Source organism: Mobula birostris, chromosome 8, assembly GCF_030028105.1.
Source record: "Mobula birostris isolate sMobBir1 chromosome 8, sMobBir1.hap1, whole genome shotgun sequence".
Lineage (NCBI taxonomy): Eukaryota > Metazoa > Chordata > Chondrichthyes > Myliobatiformes > Myliobatidae > Mobula > Mobula birostris.
In genome coordinates this window covers 69008350-69032304 of record NC_092377.1, presented here as the reverse complement: position 1 = coordinate 69032304, position 23955 = coordinate 69008350, and the positions used below count along the sequence as shown (strand labels likewise).

Here is a 23955-nt window from a genome sequence, read left to right as displayed (position 1 = left end):
TGTACCAGGATGTTGTGCACCCAGTCAGAGACATTCCAGACCCTGGCACCCGGGAGGCAACAAACCATACGGATGTCTTTCTCACGTCCACAAAATCTCCTGTCTGCTCCCCTGACTATAGAGTCTCCAATCACAACAGCTCTCCTCTTCTCTGACCCATGCTTCTGCACCACTGGGTCAGACTCAGTGCCAGAGGCCCTGCCACCGTGGCTCACGCCTGGTCGGTCATCCCTGCCAACAGTATCCAGGACTGTAAACTTATTATTCAGGGGAATGGCTACAGGGGTGCTCTGCACTACCTGTCTGCTTTCCCCCGCTTTGACTGTCACCCAACGACCTGCTTCCGACAGCCTAGGTGTGATTAACTCCCTGTAGCTCTCATCTATGAATGCCTCATTCTCCCTTATGAGTCGAAGGTCATCCAGGTGCTGCTCCGGATTCCTTGCACGGTCTTCCAGATCGCCCAACCGTATGCACTTCTGGCAGATGTGACTCTGCAGGAGTGGGGCATTCCCCCAAGACTGCCACATCTCACATGAGAGGCACATCACCATCTCAGGAGGCATTGTAAAGACTAACTGCGAGCAAGCTTGTCCTCTGCCTCTTCTCGTCGAAGCCACTCGTGCCAAAGCCTCAAAGCTCCACTCCTTCACTGGCCCACTCACTCACTGGCCGCTTTTGGGAGGTCCTTAATGAATACTTTGCCTCAGTATTCAACAGTAAGTGGGATCTTGACATTTATGAAGACAGCTGAAAAAAGACTGATGTGCTTGAACTATTTGATGTTAAGAAAAACTATGTACCAGAAGTCCCCGATGCCAGACGGGATATACCCCAAACAACAGAAAAAATAACTGTGCCTTTGGCGAAGATCCTTATGCCTTCACTGACCACAGGAGTAGTACCAGATGACTGGAGGTGGCAAGTGTTATTCCTTTGCTCATGGCCAAAATGTACTCCTGCCTAAGCAAGGACCTGGACCCAATCGCCACAACAGGTCTACAATCTCACTGGCTCTCCACTCAGCCTTGGAGCACCTGGACAATAGCAATACCTACATCAGGCTTCTGTTTATCGATTACAGCTCAGCGTTCAACACCATCATACCCTCCGTACTAATCAACAAGCTTCACTACCTGGCCTCTGTACCTCCCTCTACAACTGGATCCTTGACTTCTTTACTGGGAGACAACAGTCAGTGCAGTTCGGAAATAACATCAACAGTCTGAGGATCAACGCTAGGGCACATCAAGGAAGTGTGCTTAGCCCAATGCGCTACACTACTCTTTTCTATACTCACAACTGTGTGGTTAGGCACAGCTCAAACACCATTTGTAAATTTGCCAACAACAGAACTATGGTTGACAGAATCTCAGATGGCGACGAGGAGGCTTACAGGAAAGAGATAGATCAGCTGGTTGTGTGATGTTGCAACAACCACCTTGCACAACCTCAGTAAGAAAAACGAATTGATTGTGGACTTCAGGAAAGGGAGTACGAGGAAGCACACACCAGTCCTCATAAAGGGGTCAGAAGTGAAAAGGGTGAGCAGTTTCAAGTTCCTGGGTTTCAACATCTTTGAAGACCTATTCTGGGCCCAACATATTGATGCAATTACAGAGAAGGCACAACAGTGACTATATTTAATTAGGACCTTGAAGAGACTTGGAAACTCATTAAAGAATCTCACAAACTTCTGCAGATGTACCATGGAGACTATTTGAACTGGTTGCATTCTATGGAGAGACCACTGCACAGGACCAAGAAAAGCTGCAGAAAGTTGTAAATTCAGCCAGGTCCATCAAGGGCACTGGCCTCCCCAGCAATGAGAACACCTTCAAAAGGTGATGCCTCAAAAAGGTGGCATTCATCGTTAAGGACCCCTATTACCTTGGACATGCCCTTTTCTCATCAAAGTGGTGGTACAGGAGCCTGAAGACATACACTCAATATTTCAGAAACAGCTTCTTCCCTTCCACCATCAGATTTCTGAATGGACTTTAAATCCAGGAACACTAACTCACTTTTCTTTGCTCTCTTTTGCATTATTGATTGCAATTTATAGTGTTTTTATTATTATATATTGCAATATACTGCTGCCATAAAACAACAAATTTCATGACATACGCCAGTGATAATAAACCTGATTCTGATTTTGTAATGGGAGTAGGGGTAATATTAGGAATAACAGACTAGTGAGTCTTACTTCAGTGGTGGGAAAATTATTGGAGAGGATTCTTAGAGATAGAATTTACAAGTATTTTGAGAAGCCGTCTCATTAGGGATAGTCAGCATGGCTTTGAGGGGCAGGTCACGTCTTACGAGTGTGGAGGGTTGTTGTAAGTTGCAGTGGGACATTAACAGGATGCAGAGCTGGGCTGAGAAGTGGCAGATGGTGCACAATGTAGGAAAGTGTGAAGTGATCCATTTGGAAGGTCTTTGCAGAGTAAAAAGTTAATGACAGAATTCTTAGCAGTGTTTAGGAACAGAGAGATCTTAGGGTCCACATCCATAGATCACTCAAAATTACCTCACAAGTTGAAAGAGTTATTAAAATATATGATATGTTGTCCTTCATTAGTCAGGGGACTGAGTTCAAAAACCGTGAGGTAATATTCCAGCTCTATAAAACCCTGGCTAGAGCACACTGGAAATACTGCATTCAATTCTGGTCACCTCATTACAAGAAGGATGTGGAAACTTTAGAGAAAGTGCAGAAGAGATTTACATGATGCTGCCTAAACTAGAGTCTTATGAAAATAGGTTGAGTGAACTAAGAATTTTCTCTTCGGAACGAAGGAGGATGAGTGGTGACATGATAGAGGTGTATAAGATGATAAGAGGCAAAGATATAGTGGATAGACAGAAACTTTTTCCCAGGGTGCAAATAACTAATATACAAAGAGGCATGATTTTAAAGTGATTGGAGGAAAGTACAGTGAAGTCAGAGGCGAGTACTTTACATAGAGAAAGATGGGTGTATGGAACGCCCTGTCAGGGCTGGTGGTAGAGGCAAATATGTTAAGGGCATTTAAGAAACTCTTATACTGGCATATGGAGTGTTATGTTGGAGGGAATTATTAGATGGATTTTAGAATAGGTTAAAAGGTCAGCACAACATCGTGAGCTGAATGGTCAGTACTGTGCTGTAATACTATATACTGTGCCGTGCTAAAATACTGTATTTTAATGTGTTGTGGCCTTTGTTCTAAATACATTTTGAAGACTCAGATTGTTGAAACTGAGCGAACTATTTGGTATCACACTTATTGGCAAAATTAAATAAGATACTACGTGCATTATTTCATCAAATGCTGGAATTTTTATTTCTAAATTGTATCTGTGCCAGCCAGGTGTAAAAGCGATTTGTTGAGTTTATTGCCCATTTTTTTTCTTATCTTTTGGGATTTTCTTCTTCAAATATTACGTCATTTGCAGAATCTTGCAATTTCTGTTTTCACTATAGCTTCCAGTCAGGGAAATGACATTCTACAAAAAATCTTGCATTTTAAAAGGCAGAGAATTTAAATTGACACCCACCGGTTAAGAAAAAAATCTCACATTTGGATTGTCAAAATCCTTCATACCTTCTTCACAAGATATAGGGATGCTATCAGATCCAATTTAAAAGCATACTGGCTCCTCTTGTGTCTCTCATTTTAAAAGAAGAATCTCATCATCATACAATCTTCAAAACCTTTTACCAAGCCTTTAACAACCTTTTCAGAGCCAAACACATGAAGCTCTGCATCATGGTTTGAGGGATTTACAATCTTTCCATCCAAAGTATTGATCTCAAATACTATTATTGCCTTTTCCTTACTTCATATTGAAACCAAACATAGAATTGATAGCTTGATAACAGTCAACAGTCAGCAGCTGCATCAAAGTGCATTTAGTTAAAATTATTGCTCACTCACAAATCTACAAGCAGGATTATCCAATATGGATGCATTCAATTTGACTCTTCATCTGGGGGCTGGGAAGGATCTCAGTGCAGGATGTGTAAATAGATGGTTGATAATCAGAACATACTTGACAGGAAGCTGGGCATGTTTCGATTACTCAATAATCTCCAATGATGATTTTGCTTAAAAGGCATGGAGTCCCAGTAAATAGGGAAAGAACAGTTTCAACAGTCCTAGTAAATAGGCAAGTAACAACCGTTCAATCTGAATCTTTCAATTATTTGTCTCTATGTCCATTCAGCAGGTAAGGCAATAAAGAGTACATACCACCCGTGGGTGCTGAATCTTATTAACAATCACCCATTTATGGAATTCCAAGAGAATGGAAAGTGGACATCAGAAGTCGGGCAAGCATTTATATGCGTAAATGAGGTGGTGTGGTGGGTAGGGATAGAACCTAAACCTCTAACAGAAAACAATGTAGCTTCAGGAACCTTTCTTAACTCTCATCTTGATGCATACTCACTGAAACTGCACTCAAATGGCTGGTACTGAATGTGCACTTTCCTGAAACAATGCAAAACTTAAAACACGGCATACAAAAATATATTCCAGTAACAAAAAGGGTGATCACGTTTCCACCCCTGAAGGTCAAAGTGATGTTTTCCTGCAATTATTATTCCTACAATTGGCTAACCAACTCATGATAAGGTACACTATAACAAAAGGAGAAGAAAAACAGGTTATTCAATGGACTTCTTTTTCTGACTATGACATTAAAATAGTAGTTTGAATTCAAGAGTTTATACATATGAAGAATAGAAGCCAACATGCAGCAGTCTGCATTACTAGCAGTCACCAGCTTCGGTATGGAGAAAAATCCTACTGACAGCAAATTAATGAGGACATACATGCAATTATCGAATAGCATTTCAGCAGATACAAGAAAACAATATAGGTAAAAGCAAAACAAGTGAAATGACAGAATGTTACAGCTCACCAACTACAGCACAGAAGCAGAGCAAGAAAGAGAGAAAGGAAGAAAGGTTGTAGACCTTCAGAAGAACTGGTTGATTTAGCTGCAGGCTTATTTGCTTGTTTTAGGCAGTCATCTTGTTCTTCATCTAAGCTGCTCAGAGCATTCAACTGGTTTACTATCTCTGTAAACACAAGCCAGTTGAAATAATAATGTCAGGAATTTCTACAACAGGCAGAGGTACACTGCTCCCAAAAGACATTTTTATCAGAATTATATTATTCCTCATTTGCAATTCTCATAGCAGTTTGATGTTACTCATAATGTACACAGTTACTTCAAAAATGAACCAAAACCTCTCTTGCTTGCAAACAACCAAATGCTCTGTTCAGTGTTAGAGCTGTATTCCTTTATAATATGCTTCAAACATAGGGTTTGGTTTTAGCTTAAACACATGCAGAAAGGATCAGTTTAATATCATTACAAATGAGGATTAAACTTTTGTCATAGTTTTACAAGATTAATACATTTGACATCATTAGTCAGGAATAGTTGTTCAGTAGCAAAGACTGCAAAAAACATATTTTAGTAAACCCCAACTTCTTTAATGATATTGCAATCAATTTTAATAGAAACAGTTAAAAAAAAACTAATTTTAAACAATGCCTCATAACACTGCTTTGTGATGTGGTGGAATGCATTTAGTCTTCAACTGAGTTCATTAGCATAATATTCATATGTTATCAGTCACAAATTAGAGACTTAAGCAGGAAAGATGCTTTACTTTGAAAGATTTCTCGCTAGGATTCTCTTAAATGCCTTGTCGGGAAGCATCCTTCTATTGCCTTGTTTAAAATAAACAAAAAAATAACTTCAAGAAAGAAGAAAACTCAGACTCAATGCTATCCATTCAAAATAAGCTCATCTTCACACACTAAGGTCATTTCCCAAAAACTAAACAAAGTTCATGTTCCATTAGTCTCAAGCTCCACAGTCATCAATAGACAATAAAAACTTGAAATGTTCTCCAAATGATTTGTGATTGTGTGTTGCACTCTGGATTCAAATTCTGCCTCTGTCGTGTTGTAATCTTTAGTGTAGCATTCTCCGTATGGTGATCTCTAATCCTCACCAAATGCAGTACATTTTAGTCAAGCAACGCACACAAAATGCTGGTGAAATGCAGCAGGTCAGGCAGCATCTATAGGAAGAGGTACAGTCAACGTTTCGGGCTGAGACCCTTCGTCAGGACTAACTGAAAGAAGAGATAGTAAGAGATTTGAAAGTGGGAGGGGGAGGGGGAGATCCGAAATGATAAGAGAAGACAGGAGGGGGAGGGATGGAGCTAAGAGCTTGGAAGTTGATTGGCAAAAGGGATACAAGGCTGGAGAAGTGAGAGCACAATGAGACAGGAGGCCTAGGGAGAAAGAAAGGGGGAGGGGAGCAGCAGAGGAAGATGGCAAACAGGCAAGGAGTTATTGTGAGAGGGACAGAGGGAGAAAAAAGAGAGAGAAAAAATGGGGGAGGGGGAATTATATATATAAATAAATAAGGAACGGGGTAAGAAGGGGAGGAGGGGCATTAACGGAAGTTAGAAAAGTCAGTGTTCATGCCATCAGGTTGGAGGCTACCAAGACGGAATATAAGGTGTTGTTCCTCCAACGTGAGTGTGGCTTCATCTTGACAGTAGAGGCAGCCATGGATAGACATATCGGAATGGGAGTGGGACGTGAAATTAAAATGTGTGGCCACTGGGAGACCCTGCTTTCTCTGGCGGACAGAGCGTAGGTATTCAGCGAAACGGTCTCCAAGTCTGCGTTGGATCTCACCAATATATAGAAGGCCACACCAGGAGAACCGGACACAGTATATCAGCCCAGCCGACTCACAGGTGAAGAGTCGCCTCGCCTGGAAAGACTGTCTGGGGCCCTGCATGGTGGTGAGGGAGGTAATGTAAGGACATGTGTAGCATTTGTTCCGCTTACAAGGATAAGTGCCAGGAGGGAGATCGGTGGGAAGAGATGGGGGGGATGAGTGGACAAAGGAGTCGCATAGGGAGCGATCCCTGTGGAAAGCAGAAGGGGGGGAGGGAAAGATGTGCTTGGTGGTGGGATCCCGCTGGAGGTGGCGGAATTTATGGAGAATTATATGTTGGACCCGGAGGCTGGTGGGGTGGTAGGTGAGGACAAGGGGAACCCTATCCCTTGTGGGGTGGCAGGAGGATGGGGTGAGAGCAGATGTGTGTGAAATGGGAGAGATGTGTTTGAGAGCAGAGTTGATGGTGGAGAAAGGGAAGCCCCTTTCTTTAAAAAAGGAAGACACCTCCTTCGTCCTGGAATGAAAAGCCTCATCCTGAGAGCAGATGCAGCGGAGACGGAGGAATTGCGAGAAGGGGATGGCATTTTTGTAAGAGACAGGGTGGGAAGAGGAATAGTCCAGGTAGCTGAGAGAGTCAGTAGGCTTATAGTGGACATCAGTAGATAAGCTGTCTCCAGAGATAGAGACAGAAAGATCAAGAAAGGGGAGGGAGGTGTGAGAAATGGACCAGGTAAATTTGAGGGCAGGGTGAAAGTTGGAGGCAAAGTTAATGAAGTCAACGAGTTCAGCATGCGTGCAGGAAGCAGTGTCAATGCAGTCGTTGATGTAGCGAAGGAAAAGTGGGGGACAGATACCAGAACAGATTTGGAACATAGATTGTTCCACAAAGCCAACAAAAAGGCAGGCATAGCTAGGACCCATACGGGTGCCCATGGCTACACCTTTAGTTTGGAGGAAGTGGGAGGAGCCAAAGGAGAAATTATTAAGAGTAAGGACTAATTCCGTTAGACAGAGGAGAGTGGTGGCAGAGGGGAACTGGTTAGGTCTGGAAACCAACAGGAAGCGGAGAACCTTGAGACCTTCCTGGTGAGGGATGGAGGTAGAGAGGGACTGGACATCCATGGTGAAAATAAAGCGGTGAGGGCCAGGGAACTTAAAATCATTGAAAGAATTGTTGAAAAAATTCAGAGCGTACTTTTTATTTTTTTCCTCTTTTTCTCTCTTTTTTTCTCCCTCTGTCCCTCTCACAATAACTTCTTGCCTACTCGCCATCTTCCTCTGGTGCTCCCCTCCCCCTTTCTTTCTCCCTAGGCCCATGATCCTCTCCCTTCTCCAGCCTTGTATCCCTTTTGCCAATCAACTTTGCATCCTTCTCCCTCCTAGCTTCTCCTATCATTTCGGATCTCCCCCTCCCCCTCTCAAATCTCTTACTATCTCTTCTTTCAGTTTGTCCTGACGAAGGGTCACCTGAAACCTGTACCTCTTCTAGATGTTGCCTGGCCTGCTGTGTTCCACCAGCATTTTGTGTGTGTTGCTTGAATTTCCACCATCTGCAGATTTCCTCGTGTTTACATGTTAGTCAATTGTATTTTATCAATAAACCCCACTTTAAGAAATATTATCAGCAACATTTCCTCTGATGGATTGTTCCAAATTTTTTCTTGTATAATGCTCCTCCCACCCCATTCACAGGATTGCTTCTTGACATTTCGTTTCAAAATCTGACTCTACTCTGTTGGCTTTTGTTTGCAGCAGTCAAATTTTATTATGAAAGGGTGAGGGCACAACACATTTGCAGCTGTATTTTGATTTCACACATTTGCTCAACTCTTTTGAAAGCATCTGCAAACACTCTGCATTTTCCCTCTTCCTCAACTTGTCAAAGTCAACATGGTGAAAGAGCAGTCTACTTTCAGATAAAGGTCGTTAGAACACAGCAAGCAGCTGAAAGATATACAAACGTCCCAAGAAGACACAATTTACATTCTGAAGATTTTTTAAAACTCATTTGCTTCTGATTTATGGGTCAAAATATAGTACTGCTGATTTTAAGAGTTCAAGTCATTTTCTGACCCAGGAACTACTAGCCAGAGACTTTCCTTTCAGATTCAAACTAAGGATCTAAAGTGATTAAGGTTTCACATTTACTGATACTTACACCAAATCAATATGCACTATATTTACAGATGTCTTTTCTTGGAACAGCCGGAAGGAATTCCCAATCCCATCACAACCCTCGAATAAGTTGTAAATTATGTATTCTTTCTGCTGAATATAACATGACATTTACCTGTCCAAATAACATCTGCAACAATTTCATTGTTTATCTTTTAAATAGAATTTTATCCAAATCACTGGCAAGCACAATGGGGATGAGAGAATCCTGCATTGTTCAATTCAGGCTTTATTTGACTTAATATAGCTCAATACTGGTTTTCTTTAGAGATGATGAATAATGTTAAATGCTTCAGTAATAAAAGTTCAGAGTCAAACAAAATACAGGATTATTATTGAAACCTTGGCAAATATTGTGTCGCACAAAAAAAATTGAGTGAAATGGATAAATGTCAGAAACATACTATTGTTATTGCCTCTAACAGCAGACCAATTTATGAAATTAAATTAATTTTTAATATATGACTCATTTGATTCTTTGAATGAGTGAATGATCAGCAAATCCTTCTAATTTTATAGCACAACCAGTTCAAAAGCCCTGAAAGAATAATGGCAAAAGCATTAAAGGTTATAAACAAGATCCCAGGTGCTCTTAAGAAAGGGAAAAAAAATCCTTTCTGATGTCATTTGTAACTCATTATTGAACAAAGCATGTAATTGCAGTGTGAGAATACTCAGCCTTTCAAACATGTTGCCATTCAAGAGTATCATGGTTTTTATTTCAGCACCATTTTCTTCATCAACCCCACATTCTCTGATACCCTACAATCAATCTAGAGTCAGTGATTTTTTTTTGCATAATTTCTACTTTCACTCCCACATGGAGAATTAGAACTTTATCATGCCTTCTACTCAAGTGTAACCCTGATACTCGCTCGGCATTTTGACAATAATTTTCTTCCAGGTCCCAAAAAGTAATTAAGGAATCATGTCATATCAATGGAATAGGATGTTCTACAATTTTTACACTGAAAAACACAGAATTATGCACTTCAACATGCATTGTTAACTGTATTATAATTTATTATTTTAATATTCAAGGATTTTAAAATCTATAAGCTATTTCTAGTTTTGTATAACAGCATATTAAATCATGTAACAATCATTCACATTTTTCTAATTTAAAATTAATAATTTAGAATTTTTAGATCATGTTAATGCATGAAATACAGGGGAACTTCAGGTTGTGAATGACATGGTTTACAGAAACTTGAGTCTGCAAATTCTCCCACACACTTTTAAAGCAATTTTAAATATTGTAACAACAATAATATTATTTCAGAGTATTAATTAATGAATGATTACTGCATATATTCCATTATTTTAGTTACGGGTAGTGTTATAGTGATTATTCAATGAAATGAAAGAAATTTAAGTATAGGCAGAGCAAAACAAAATTGAGGATTATAGCGAATGGACATTTTTGAGTTGCAGAGAAATCAACTTGAGGACAGTTCTCAGGAACTAAACCCTTACATAATCTAGGGACTGCATGTACAGGCAATTCCACATCACTGCTGGATTTCAAATTAAGGGATGTGCAGAAAATAATGCTACAACTCATTGTATTGCAAACACCTGTCACAAAGCTCCTGAAGAACCATAAACTTGTTGGAAAGCTAGTTGTTGAAAAGCTGGTTTTGTTGCTAAGTTATCGGTCAGATGACAACATGGAGAATGCTTCATGATGAATGAACTTCTGGTGGCAGTACAGATTTGTATAACAATCAGCAACTTAAATTCCTTTTAATCTATTATCACTCAACCAATCATAAATACCAACAAACCAATTCTTAAAGGTTGAGAGAAGTTAACATAGGAATCACAATATCCTGTTTTTCATAACAGTTACACAAAAATATTTCAAAAAATGCATTTTCAAAATACTATGACTATCGTCTCAGTGTAAAGACATACATAGAAACAAATGTCAATTCTGTCAATAATACAAGGTTGTGACCATAACTTTACTAGTTTTGAAACAAAATTTAGTTATTAGTTGCATATATCAAATTACTAATCCTCAACCTAGACAATGTTATAGATTTGTTTTGAAGAAACATGCACAGAAAGTTTACCAAATATTGTTCATCAATACAGCTAAATAGTCCACAATCAAAATAATTTCTAATTTTACTCTCCTCCATTTATCAAGAAATATAGTTTGGTTTACAGAAAGCCCAGGGCTTTAATGGTCTGTCAAGGTAAGGCACTTAGATACTTCCTTGTTGAAAATGATCTCTGAGTAGCACATTATTTGCCATTTAGTAGCCCATTTCTCGACATTGTCCAGATGGAACACAAACCTGAGGTGCAACTGAGTACAGACAAAATGTTGAAGGAACTGAATGTGTCAGACTTGCTGAATTCCTCCAGCTTTCTTTGTGTGTTGCTCCAGATTTCCAACATCGCAGTCTTTCTTGTGTCTCCTAAAGTAACACCTTGTAGTCAAGATGATTAACTTCCAAGACAGTCAACCATTTGCTTTTGTGCTCAAAATAGCTCCAGCCAGTGGAGAGTTTTGCACAGCTCCCATAGATTTTATTTTATCAAAGGCTCCTCAATGTGACCTTTAGTCAGATGCTGGCTTGATGTTAGAGGCTATCATCTGCATTTCATTTTTGGTAGTAGACTCTTTTGTCCATGTTTGGCACAAAGCTACAAAGGTTTCTGAAGATGTGCTTCTGCAAAAATTTGAACTATACATCAGTGAACACATCACTGGTTCATAATGCCACTTGAGTGCACTGTTGATGGCACTTTCCATTAGTTTGCTAATAATTGAGAGTAAATGTGAAGAGAGAATCAACCAGGAAGGAGTTATCCACTTTCTTTGGACAGGATTCACCCAAAAAAGTTTTTAAATTGTTCTATACATACAAGTGCTGTAACTAAACTGGAATTTAGCCAAAGGAATGGCTATTTCTGGATCACATCTAAAGCACTATCGTCAGGATGCTGTCGGGTCCTCTGAGTTTGCTCTATCCAGTACTCTAGGCAGTTTATCAATATACCGTGGAATTAATTGAATTAATCAAGGTTGGCTTCTGCGATGGTGGGCATTTCAAGAGCAATATAAAATTGCGTTTATTGCTGAAGATGTTTGTGGACTTCCAAGTCATTTAAATTGGCTTTGCTCAATGTATCCTATCAATGAGTTCCCTACAGTAACTTAAACATTTTAAACTATTCGCCTCTTACTAAATTCTAGGGTAAATAATGTAGTTTATTTAACATCTCCTCATATAATTTTCAATGTGACCATGTGGAATATTAACATAAAAATCTGACATAAAATCCTAATCCATCAAAAATGCAAAAAAGCATGTCAAGGTGAATTAATACATGCAACAAAACTCAATATTGTGAAAGAAAACAAAGAAAACCTTAATAGTCATATATCTTTAAAAATCAGTAATGATCTCTGGGAAAAAATATGCACTTAACCATTAGAAGTGTTTTCAAACATGCTCAATAATGATAGAAATGAAAAAGTTAGACATATAAAGTCCATTAAAATGAAATATGGAACAACATTAAACAAGAAGAAAACAAAGAAGTCAATAAATCTTCAGCTGTAAACTTCAGTGTAAAATAACCAGCAATTATCAAATACCAATTTCTTTCAAGGCATTTTAACACAACGGGATTATTAAAGAGATCAAACCTGTGATTTTTGCTGACTTTTCTTCTTGATTCACTCTGTTTTCTTCATCATCTTCATTTTCTTCCTCAAAGTCATCTAAGTTTCCTATGTCAGCTTGTTTCATACTCATAAGACTAGCCAGGCTTTGCATATCCTCATCCCTGTGTATCGGAAGCATAACCAATGAAAATCTGCAGGCATATTCCAGAATGTTCATTTACGAAGCTTTTAATACTGATTCACCAACTACATTAAGTCAATTATATTGCCAAAGGCTATCCCAGAGTGCCTGAGAATGACCATGATGGAGTAGGTGCCACACAAGTTTGCCATATGATATGTACTGTTTCACTCATCTAAAACAAGGGCAAAATGGGAACTTGAGTCTCCATTTACCGGTGAGGAAGAAACCAACCTCACTTAATTCTCACCATAAATTTTGCCTTTTGGTCTTAGACATCTCTAATATTTACCCTATCTACACCTTTCATAATTTGGTTACCAAGGAAAACCAGCCTACCCAGACTCTCATTATAAGCAACAAGTAGCACTCTCACATTTGAGAAATATCTTGATGAGCACTTGAATCACTGAAGCATAGAAAGCTATAAACCAGGTGCTGGTAAATGGAAATAGTATAGGTATTTTGGATATAACATTTGATGCTTGCTTTTGTGGTGTATGACCCTAGGAAAACAAATTTAGCTTCTTCTCACTTCCTTTCCAGTCCTGATGAAAAGTCTCAGCTAGAAACATTGACTGTTAATTCCTCTGCATAATCGCTGCTTGCCTAAGATCCCAAGGGCTTAAGAAGATAACAGCAACATCATGCCAGAATTTGGAGTGCATAATTGAAAGGGATATCCAATAGAAAGGAACATCTGTCATAGCAAAAATAAGTATACCACTGCTCCGAATAGCTCAGTGCTCAGACACGCAAATATTGCTTTATGAACAGAAAGAAGAACAACAGCTGGGTTAAGAAACCAGAAAAAACTCCAAATGCTATAATCCAGAATAATAAACAAAGTGCTGGAGGAATTCAGCAGGCCAGACAGCATCCATGGAGGCAAAGGGACAGTCAAAATTTGCGTCGAAACTCTGCATCAGGACTGAGAGTGCAGAAGGAAATAAACCAGTCTAAAAATGTGAAAGTGAGAAGTGAAGCAGGTGAAGGGTGGAATTAATTGAGGTGGGGCAGGATGATGGGCAGATAGGTGGAGGAGGGAGAAGGATGGAGTTGGGAGACAGCAGCTGGTGGGTGAAAGGCAAAATGTATAAAGAGAGGAATAAATATTGAGCAGAGGAAGATTGAACCAGATTAGAGAGGAGAGTGTAGAGCTAGAGCCAGGGGCTAGAAGGTGATGAATGCAGACAGAAGAGCCTGCAGATTATGTAATCTTATGAAAAAAAGGTCAGGTGATAAGTGGTACCAGATAAGGGAGGAGCAATGGGGAGATGGAACCAGTTGGGATAGGGATAATAACTAAGTAGGTGAAGTGTTTGGGTTATAGGCTTATAGAGTGAGGTGGGCAAGGAGGATGAAACAGGGTAACTGGAGGCTGGACAGCGTTGGAAAAAGGGAGATGGATGAGAGAACCTAGATGGATCAGGATGAGAAGAGAAAAAGGTAAACAGCACGTGCAAGTTACCTGAAATTGGAAACTTTTATTTTCATAACATTGGGTGTGGACTTCCACAGTGGAATTTGAGGTACTATTTTTACTTGTGCTTGGTGTACCCTGCAGTGGAGAAGGCCAAAGACTTAATAGGTCAGTGTGGGAATGAAAAGGGCAGTTGAAACGGCATGCAACCAGAGCTCAAGGGGAGCACTGTAGACAGTGCACGTGTGTTCTATCAAATAAATGCTTAGTCGAGGCTTGGTTTTGCTATGCTTGGAGGGCACATAAAGAGCACTAAACACAGTAGATTAGGTGCATGATATGGAAGGTCATAAAGTGTAAAAACAGCCAGGACTATGTTTATAATTCACATCAAGCAGTGAAATTGATTGGGAAATTTATGCCTAATCGCTGAGTAAAGAAGGAATTGTGTTCATCTTTGAAATACGTATGGAGATGTACTCCAGCCTTCACCATTAAAAAAATAAACACAGTGAGACATGATTCATGAAAGAAGAAAGTTAGTTGCTGGAAAACTCTAAGGGGGGCATTGTATATAAAGAAGGAAGAAGATACTGTATATCAGAGAAATGAAAGCCTAAAATACCCAAACTTGAAACATGTCTCACTTTATCCCCCTCTTTCTCCTGACAAAAATTTACAACAACTTAGATGGAAATAAGTTAGTTGAAAGACAAACGTAGGTTCCTTACAGTCAGAAACAGGTGAATTGATCATGGGGAACAAGGACAAGGCAAACCAATTGAATAACTACTTTGGTTCTGTCTTCACTAAGGAGGACATAAATAATCTTCTGGAAATAGTAGGGGACCGAGGGTCTAGTGAGATGGAGGAACTGAGGGAAATACATGTTAGTAGGGAGTGGTGTTAGGTAAATTGAAGGGATTGAAGGCAGATAAATCCCCAGGGCCAGACGGTCTGCATCCCAGAGTGCTTAAGGAAGTAGCCCAAGAAATAGTGGACGCATTAGTGATAACTTTTCAAAACTCTTTAGATTCTGGATTAGTTCCTGAGGATTGGAGGGTGGCTAATGTAACCCTACTTTTTAAAAAAGGAGAGAGAGAGAAACCGGGGAATTATAGACCGGTAAGCCTGACATTGGTGGTGGAGAAAATGCTAGAGTCAGTTATCAAAGATGTGATAACAGCACATTTGGAAAGCGGTGAAATCATCAGACAAAGTCAACATGGATTTGTGAAAGGAAAATCATGTCTGACGAATCTCATAGAATTTTTTGAGGATGTAACTAGTAGAGTGGATAGGGGAGAACCAGTGGATGTGGTATATTTGGATTTTCAAAAAGCTTTTGACAAGGTCCCACACAAGAGATTAGTGTGTAAACTTAAAGCACATGGCATTGGGGGTATGGTATTGATGTGGGTAGAGAATTGGTTGGCAAACAGGAAGCAAAGAGTGGGAATAAACGGGACCTTTTCAGAATGGCAGGCCGTGACTAGTGGGGTACCGCAAGGCTCACTGCTAGGACCACTGTTGTTTACAGTGTATATTAATGACTTAGACGAGGGAATTAAATGCAGCATCTCCAAGTTTGCGGGTGACACGAAGCTGGGCGGCAATGTGAGCTGTGAGGAGGATGCAGAATGACTTGGATAGGTTCGGTGAGTGGGCAAATTCATGGCGGAGGCAATTTAATGTGGATAAATATGAGGTTATCCACTTTGGTGGCAAGAACAGGAAAACAGATTATTATCTGAATGGTGGCTGATTAGGAAAAGGGGAGGTGCAACAAGACGTGGGTGTCATTGTACACCAGTCATTGAAAGTGGGCATGCAGGTACAGCAGGCGGTGAAAAAGGCGAATGGCATGCTGGCATTCATAGCAAGATGATTCGAGTACAGGAGCAGGGAGGTACTACTGCAGTTGTACAAGGCCTTGGTGAGACCACACCTGGAGTATTGTGTGCAATCTGAGGAAAGACATTCTTGCCATAGAGGGGATACAAAGAAGGCTCACCAGATTGATTCCTGGGATGGCAGGACTTTCATATGATGAAAGACTGGATCAACTAGGCTTATACTCTTTGGAATTTAGAAGATTGAGGGGGGATCTGATTGAAATGTATAAAATTCTAAAGGGATTGGACAAGACCAGATGCAGGAAGATTGTTCCCGATGTTGGGAAAGTCCAGAACGAGGGGTCACTGTTTGAGGATAAAAGGGAAGCCTTTTAGGACCGAGATGAGGAAAAACTTCACACAGAGAGTGGTGAATCTGTGGAATTCTCTGCCACAGGAAACAGTTGAGGCCAGTTCATTGGCTATATTTAAGAGGGAGGTAGATATGGCCCTTGTGGCTAAAGGGATCAGGGGGTATGGAGAGAAGGCAGGCATAGGGTTCTGAGTTGGATGATCAGCCATGATCGTACTGAATGGCGGTGCAGGTTTGAAGGGCCGAATGGCCTACTCCTGCACCTATTTTCTATGTTTCTATGAAACATTTACAATTACAAAAAGATAGTGTGATAATTTCAAGGAATTTACCAAAAGGATGGATTTGAATTTAAAATCATTTTTTCAAATTGCACAATACTACAGTGATAAATGAGCATTAATGAATTCAAAAAATAATGCTCAATGATATGCTTTGTGACACAATAAATTGCAATGAGCACTGCAAATTACATGAAATTTCAGTGCCAATAATCTGAATTTCTTTGTCATTTTATGCATCTGCATCATTCTATGCAAATATGACACTTTTAATGAAAATCCTCAAAAGTTCAGTCTGCCGTTGGCCAATGATATATACATTTTCACTTCATTAAAAAGTAAATATAGAATACATAAATATCTCATTGTGAATTATATAACAGATTGGTTCTATATCATAATCATGTGATATGCAGACATTCATTTGTTCAATTTTCATTTCAAAGTCAATATCAAAGTAGAATTTTTTTTCAGAGTATGTACATGTCACCACATACAACCCTGAGATTCATCTTTCTGCTGGCACATTTAACAAAATATAGAATAGTAACTGTAAACAGCATCAATGAACAACAAACTGTGCAAATACAAATATAAGTAAATATCAATAAATAACAAGAGCATGAAATAACAAGATATTAGGTATATTAGTAAGACATTAGGTAACAGGATTGCCCAAGAGGGCTTAGCATCAACTCCTTGAAACAAAACGGGCAGTGTCTTCAATTCTTACAGTAACCTCACTGAAAAAAATAGTATTATGCCCCATTATTACAATTTAACTGAACGAATAAGAAACTACATTGGATATAACTTGCATCTAGAGCAACCTAGCTAATGTTTAATCAATCCGAGAGACTTACGTTGCTTTGCCTTCCCTCAGGAAAATGCAAGATAAAGAAAATTGCAGTGTGGCAGCAACAATTTTTTTAGATAAAGGCTTGAATTTCAGCTTTACATCTGTCTGTGTGGGCATAGGACTAGCATATTGCTTCATGTTAATGCTACTGGTGGCAAGGGCTTTCCTACGTCCTGAAGGTGACTCCTACAAAAAGAAGCATGTGAAAATTAGTGAATAGAACTTAGTTTGACATGAGAATACAAAAGTGTACATCAACCAATATTCCCATCAAATTGATAACTAGTTTTGTTAAGTAAACAGAAAAATAACAATTTGCATTTGAAATAAATGGAGATCTAAATAATTACCAGTGGAGGTAAACATACTGTAATTATATTTCTCTGGTCTTTAAGCACTTAATCACCATTATCTGGTCCCAGTGAAGGCTTAATTGATAGAACAATTATTAATATCCAATCATATTTTGAAAAATATTTTATTATAAGAAGCATATTTTACTTCTTCAAAACTGAATTTATTCAAATATTCATGTCTGCTAAGCTCTTCAAAACCTGGAACATTTAAACATAAATATATAATTAAGTATACAGCTAATTATTCTAAAAATGTTCCTTATACAACCATTACCATAATATCATAACATATTTATAAACAAGAGAAAATGTTAGATATAAATAGTAATGCTTCAAATTTTATCAGTTTTGCAAACTGCAACATTGGAAATTTTGGAGAGGCATAAATATGTTGTTACACTTATGAGTGAAAAATATTTCAGTGGCAAATTTTAACTTGACAAATAAAAACTGAATAATGTTAAGTATTAGGTGTTAAAATTAAGTTTTTAATACATAATTGGCATTCTGAAAACATCGACTACCTTTACTGATGTCCATTGCTAGCAGGCATATATTGCAGATTTTGTGCTATACAGTATTTGACATTCGGTTATTATACAAGCTGAGTAGAGTAAGTCAGAAATGTAACATGCCATCCTTCATAGAAAGTCTTGTTCAAGACCATCCTTATCTGAGAGATTATGCTTGGCTGCATTATACAGAACTAATAGTGCATGTAGATACCTTAAGAATGAATATAAAAATGCATCAAACACTCAAGGAGGATTTAAGTCCACTCAGAGAAAGACTTCAGAATATGCAAATACTCTCTACAGAATTAGGTTTAACAGATTTGATGAGTACAAACAATAAAAGGTGCTTTTTTCCCTTGCTGCCACTGTCAATCAGTGAATGCGATTAATGCCTAAGGTTCTGAAAAACCTGTTAAATTAAATAGTTCTGTACAATGAAGATCCATCAATTTATTACAATACTGCTATCATTATGGTGTTACTGCCAATATAGTTAAGTACCTCACTATCAGTAGTTGAAGGGAATAAAAACCACTGCATGCTGCCTCCAATCTTTAAACGACACTCATTACATCTTATGTAGCATAGATTGTTACTCTATCTTGTTTTTGTTTAAAGTCAATTTTATGCAATAATTTTGTACGGATGATTAATAAAGCATTCATTCTATTTTGTTTAATTCAACAGACTCAAGGTAATTAACCAGATATTTTCAGCACAGTGAATCCATTATGAACAAATTTCCAAACACAATAGGAAAAAAATTAATGGGCAAATTACAGTGTAGCTTTCATACTGCATCAATATAAAAACTAGAGCACAAAGGTGTTTATCACAGCAATGTAACATGAATTGGCAAGCAAAGAGTCTCCACACTTGGCCTTTACGATAGAAAACAAAAATGCCACAATTTAAAGATTAAAAAGCATTTTAAAATAATTTGGCCACTCTGTGAACACTTGTGACTATTTAAATATAATAACTAAACTAAAGGAAAGTGAGTGTGAGTGTGTCTGTCTGTCTCTCTCTTTCTCTCTGCTAGAGAAACAGATTTCCATTCAGTTCTTCTGCTTCACAAAAAGACAACTACTTCCAGAAGTTCCTCTATCAAAGCCAAACCTTTGACAAATTAATGCTTAGCTGCAAGTGACAAAACCAATGCAAATGGCTAATTTAATAAGCCATGAATGAATTGGAATGCAATTCATTCATGGCTTATTAAGGTGCTAATTTGTAGATCTAAAGCATTCTCACACCTGGTAAAGCTGTATTAAATACCAACTCCTTACTCCAACAATGAGGTCGTGCCTGGGAATGCATACAGTCTTGCTAACCTTGACCTATGCCATTTCAAAAGTAGTAATTTCATCATGTGAGAAGAATGCAAAATAAACAGAAAACACCTTTGCAGGTGCTTTTATATGGTTAAAAAGAGCAAGATAAAACAGCAGCACTGCATCACAATTACATCAAAACTAGAATACATAATGTGATAAATTTTCACAGGTCACTTTCCTCCTATCCCCTTGTACTTTGTGCAATTCCAGTTCCACTGCGTAACACAGAGAAAGGGGAGGAAAATTTATTTTTACGATTTGTGTGACTTAGTAAGTAATGTACGTTTGGACCAGTTCTTCATATGTCAACAAAAGGGACTGTTGCATAGCTGAGCATTTTATGATCTGTTAAAGCTGTTTAAAGAGCAGACTATCCACTCTGGATATTTATAGATTTATTGTCAAGTAATCAGAAATTTAACCATGAGAGTAAATCCTGCTGCTTTTAACTGGCAGTCAATGCAATGCAGAAAAAGGAGTTCGGAGCAAGAGAGGTGCTGCAGTAGATCACACATAAAGAATAGTCTCCTCAAATCTTGCCCAATTTCTATGCAAAAAAGCATGTGGTAAATATGAAATCCTGGACCCAATCATCAGTTCTTAACGGAGCAAATCAGTGGCAGCAAGGTTTCTATCATTGTACATCAATCAGATACTTTCCTGTAGATCACCAATATTTTGTTCAGCAACATTTATATATTGATCAAAAAGTGCAATGGACAACCTGGAACCTCTGTGAATGCTATGGCCAACAGTCTGACTCCCTTAATCAATGAATTTTAAGTTTTGAGAAATAAACAGAGGATCCGTTTATTAGCAACAGGAGTACAGTAGAATGAAATCAACTGAATTAAGAGAAAAAATGAGCAACATGAAGAAAAAATATATTTTTCGAACCTCTAAACATACACTAGCAGCAGGAATTATATTTGGCAAATTAAATTGGCTCCTTTTTGATTAACTTTATTTTATTTAGAGATATAGTACAGCAACAGGCCTTCCAGTCCAATAAGTCCGTGCCAGCCGATTACACCTGTGTGACCAATTAACCTACTAACCCTATGTCTTTGGAATGAGAAGGAAAACCTGGAGGAAAGCCAAAAACATACAAACTCCTTACAAGTAGCAGCAGGAACTGATCCAGGTCACTGGTGCTGTAAAGTATAACACTAACTGCTACACTACCTCACCACCCAGACTTCTTAACTACCACTCCCTCAGCAATTATGATTATGAGCTAAAAGAACAATAAATAAACAAATTCAACAAGTTCTTAAAAAAATAAAATTGAGGCTCAGGGGCAGATGCTGTTGGCTTGAACAATGCACCAACACAAAATTAATCAGCAAGTGCAGAAATTTGTAACTCAAGACAAATTTCCTCATTGCATGAACAGGATAACATTGATTGTACATTACTTACACTTCTCTTCTCACTGCTGCCACCAGAAAGGTGGTACCAGAGTCTCAAGACTCACACCACCAGGTTCAGGAACAGTTATGAGTCCTCAACCACCAGGTTCTTGAGCCAAAGGGGATAACTTCACTTGCCCCATCACTGAACTGTTCCCACAACCCATGGACTCATTTTCAAGGACTCTTCATCTCAGGTTCTCAATATTTATTGCTTGTTTATTGTTATTTCTTTCCTTTTCCATTTGCACAATTTGTTGTCTTTTACACGCTGGTTGCCGCCTCATTGGGGCAGTTCTTCATTGATTCTATTATGCTTATTGGGCTTATTGAGTAACCCCACAAGAAAAGGAATCTCAAGAGTGTATATGGTGACATAGATGTATTTTGATAATAAAATTACTTTGAACTGTGTTGTGAACTTGCTATTACTTTTGCTCCTATGTTTTATATTTATTTTTGGAAGGAAAAGCACCTTTCTTTGTGTGAAAAGTTCATTGCGAACTAAGTCGTCAAAATATCAAGCTGCAAATTTGTATAGTAACCAATTAAACCTTTGCTTGCAATACTTAAAATTGAAAAATAATTTAATTTCATTTCTTTAGAACACAGAACATTATAGCACAGGAACAGGTGCATCAGCCAACCATAGTTGCACCAACCATAATACGAATGTAACCTGTGCCCATCTGCCTGCACAGGGCCCATGTCCCTCCATCCCCTGATGCTTACTGGTCTAAATGCCCTGACAGCACATTCCATGCACCTACCACCTGTGTGTAAAATAGCCAGCATGGCAAATCTCCTTTAAACCTTCCTCTTTCATCTTAAGATCATGCCCTCTAATATTTAACATTCCTATTCTGGGGGAAAAAGACTCTCTGCCCTATCTGTGCTTTGCACTACTTCACATACTTCAACAGGTTGCCCACAGCCTTTAACACACCAGAGAAAACAATCCAAGTTTTCCAAGCCTCTCATTTATACCTAATACACATCTATCCAGGCAACACCTCTGAGAAGCCCTTCTGCACCCTCTCCAAAGCCTCCACATCATTCCTATGGTGAGGTAACTGCAAATGCACACAATATTTCAAATGCAGACTAACCAAAGGTATCAGTCATTCAGTGATAACACATGAAGACTGTTTGTAATGCAGAAAGATAAAAAAAAGTCTGCAATTCAGAGTAGAGCTTAGTAGATCAATGACCAGAGAGCAGAAGAACAGCAAAGTTGCATGAATTTTTTTGAAATGATAGTGCCTCCAGGTGATGTTTCCCTTGTGGGATGTCAACGATTCTTATTTGTACATGGAGCGTGTACAAGGATGAATACATACAAACTATTCACAAAATTAGAGGTACATTAGATCCCTATAATCACGCACATGATTCACTATGGAAATTTAAACCAGATGAAATCAGACAATACTTGTGAAACATGATACCATCATGACAACTTAATTGAATACAAATTAATTATACTCGTCAGGGCTACAATTTCAGAGCATTCTCCGAGATTGGGCACAACAGAATGAATATGCTAGATCAATGATCTCTCTTTGTGTTCAGAATCAGAATTAGGTCTAATATTACCTGCATACATCATGAAATTTGTTAATTTTACAGCAGCAGTACAATGAAATTTATGATAAATCAATATAGAGAAAAAAAGTGTATACATGTCCATTAAAGTCAAATTAAAATAATTAGAGCAAAAATAACAGAAATAAAAAAATAGTAAGGCAGTGTTCATGACTTCAATGTCCATTTAGAAATCAGATGGTGGGGGGAAGAATCTGCTCCAGAATCACTAAGTGTGTGCCTTCAGGCTTCGATACCTCTTTCCTGATGGTAACAGTGTGAAGCGGGCATATCCTGTGTGGAGGGGGTCCTTAATGATGGACGCCGCTTTCCTAAGGCACCGCACCTTAAAGATGTCTTGGATAATACGGAGGGCTGCTACCCATGATAGAGCTGACTAATGTGACAAGTTTCTGCAATTTATTTCATTCTTGAGCAGTAGCCCCGCACCCCCACCCCGCCATACAGCCTGACAGAATGCTCTCCAGGGTACGTGTGTAAAAGTTCGACTGTTGTAATTGACAGACCAAATATCTTCAAATCTCCTCATGAAAATATAGACATTGTCTTGCCTTCTTAACAATTGCATCAATATGTTGCATCCAGGTTAGGTCCTCAGAGATACTGACAGCCAGAAACTTGAAGCTGCTCACTCTCCCCACTTCTGATCCCACTATGAGCATTGGTTTGTTTTCAGCATAGCATACTGACCAATTTTAGAAACTGTATATACTCCAAAAGGGACAAACACCACTCATGATCTCAGGTTTTAGTTATAATGTGACAAAACTTGGTCAAATTCTGCATGAAGAAAATAGCATTGACCTTACTTTCACTCTAATTACTGAGTATTTTGTATTTTGATTCTATATTTTCCTCAAGTCATTTTTTTTCTGGATTCTTGTTACATAACAAAGGCATCCAATAGATCCAAGGTCATCATTTGAAAAACTGACTCAGGTTAACTTGTTTATATAATTGATGTATTCTTACCTCCAAAGCTAAAGACTGTGGACTTACAACGCCAATTCAAGCCTCACACATCAGTGAAATACTAAAGGAGCATCTTGTATCAATGTCACTGCAGAGGCCTACAAATAATAGTCAATCCTCCACTCTTTCTGTGCCACTCTTGAACTTGATCTTTCCATAAGACCATAAGACATAGGAGCAGAATTAGGCCATCTGGCCCACTGAGTCTGCTCCACCAGTTAATCATGGCTGATCCTTTCTTTTAATCTCCTCCTCAACCCCAGTTCCCAGCCTTCTCCCCCGT

The 23955-nt window shown here is 38.7% G+C and overlaps 1 protein-coding gene across 3 annotated transcripts in view; it reads right to left on the bottom strand.

The window, feature by feature from the left end:
* ehbp1 (EH domain binding protein 1) overlaps nt 1-23955 on the bottom strand; it is a 438810-nt gene that overhangs the window by 298136 nt on the left and 116719 nt on the right. For all 3 annotated transcript variants that reach the window (XM_072265404.1, XM_072265403.1, XM_072265405.1), the window contains exons 6-7: nt 17480-17661; nt 12545-12684 (exon numbers count right to left, since the gene is read on the bottom strand). In XM_072265404.1, the coding sequence (XP_072121505.1) occupies nt 12545-12684; nt 17480-17661 (322 nt within the window). The remainder of the gene's footprint in view (nt 1-12544; nt 12685-17479; nt 17662-23955) is intronic.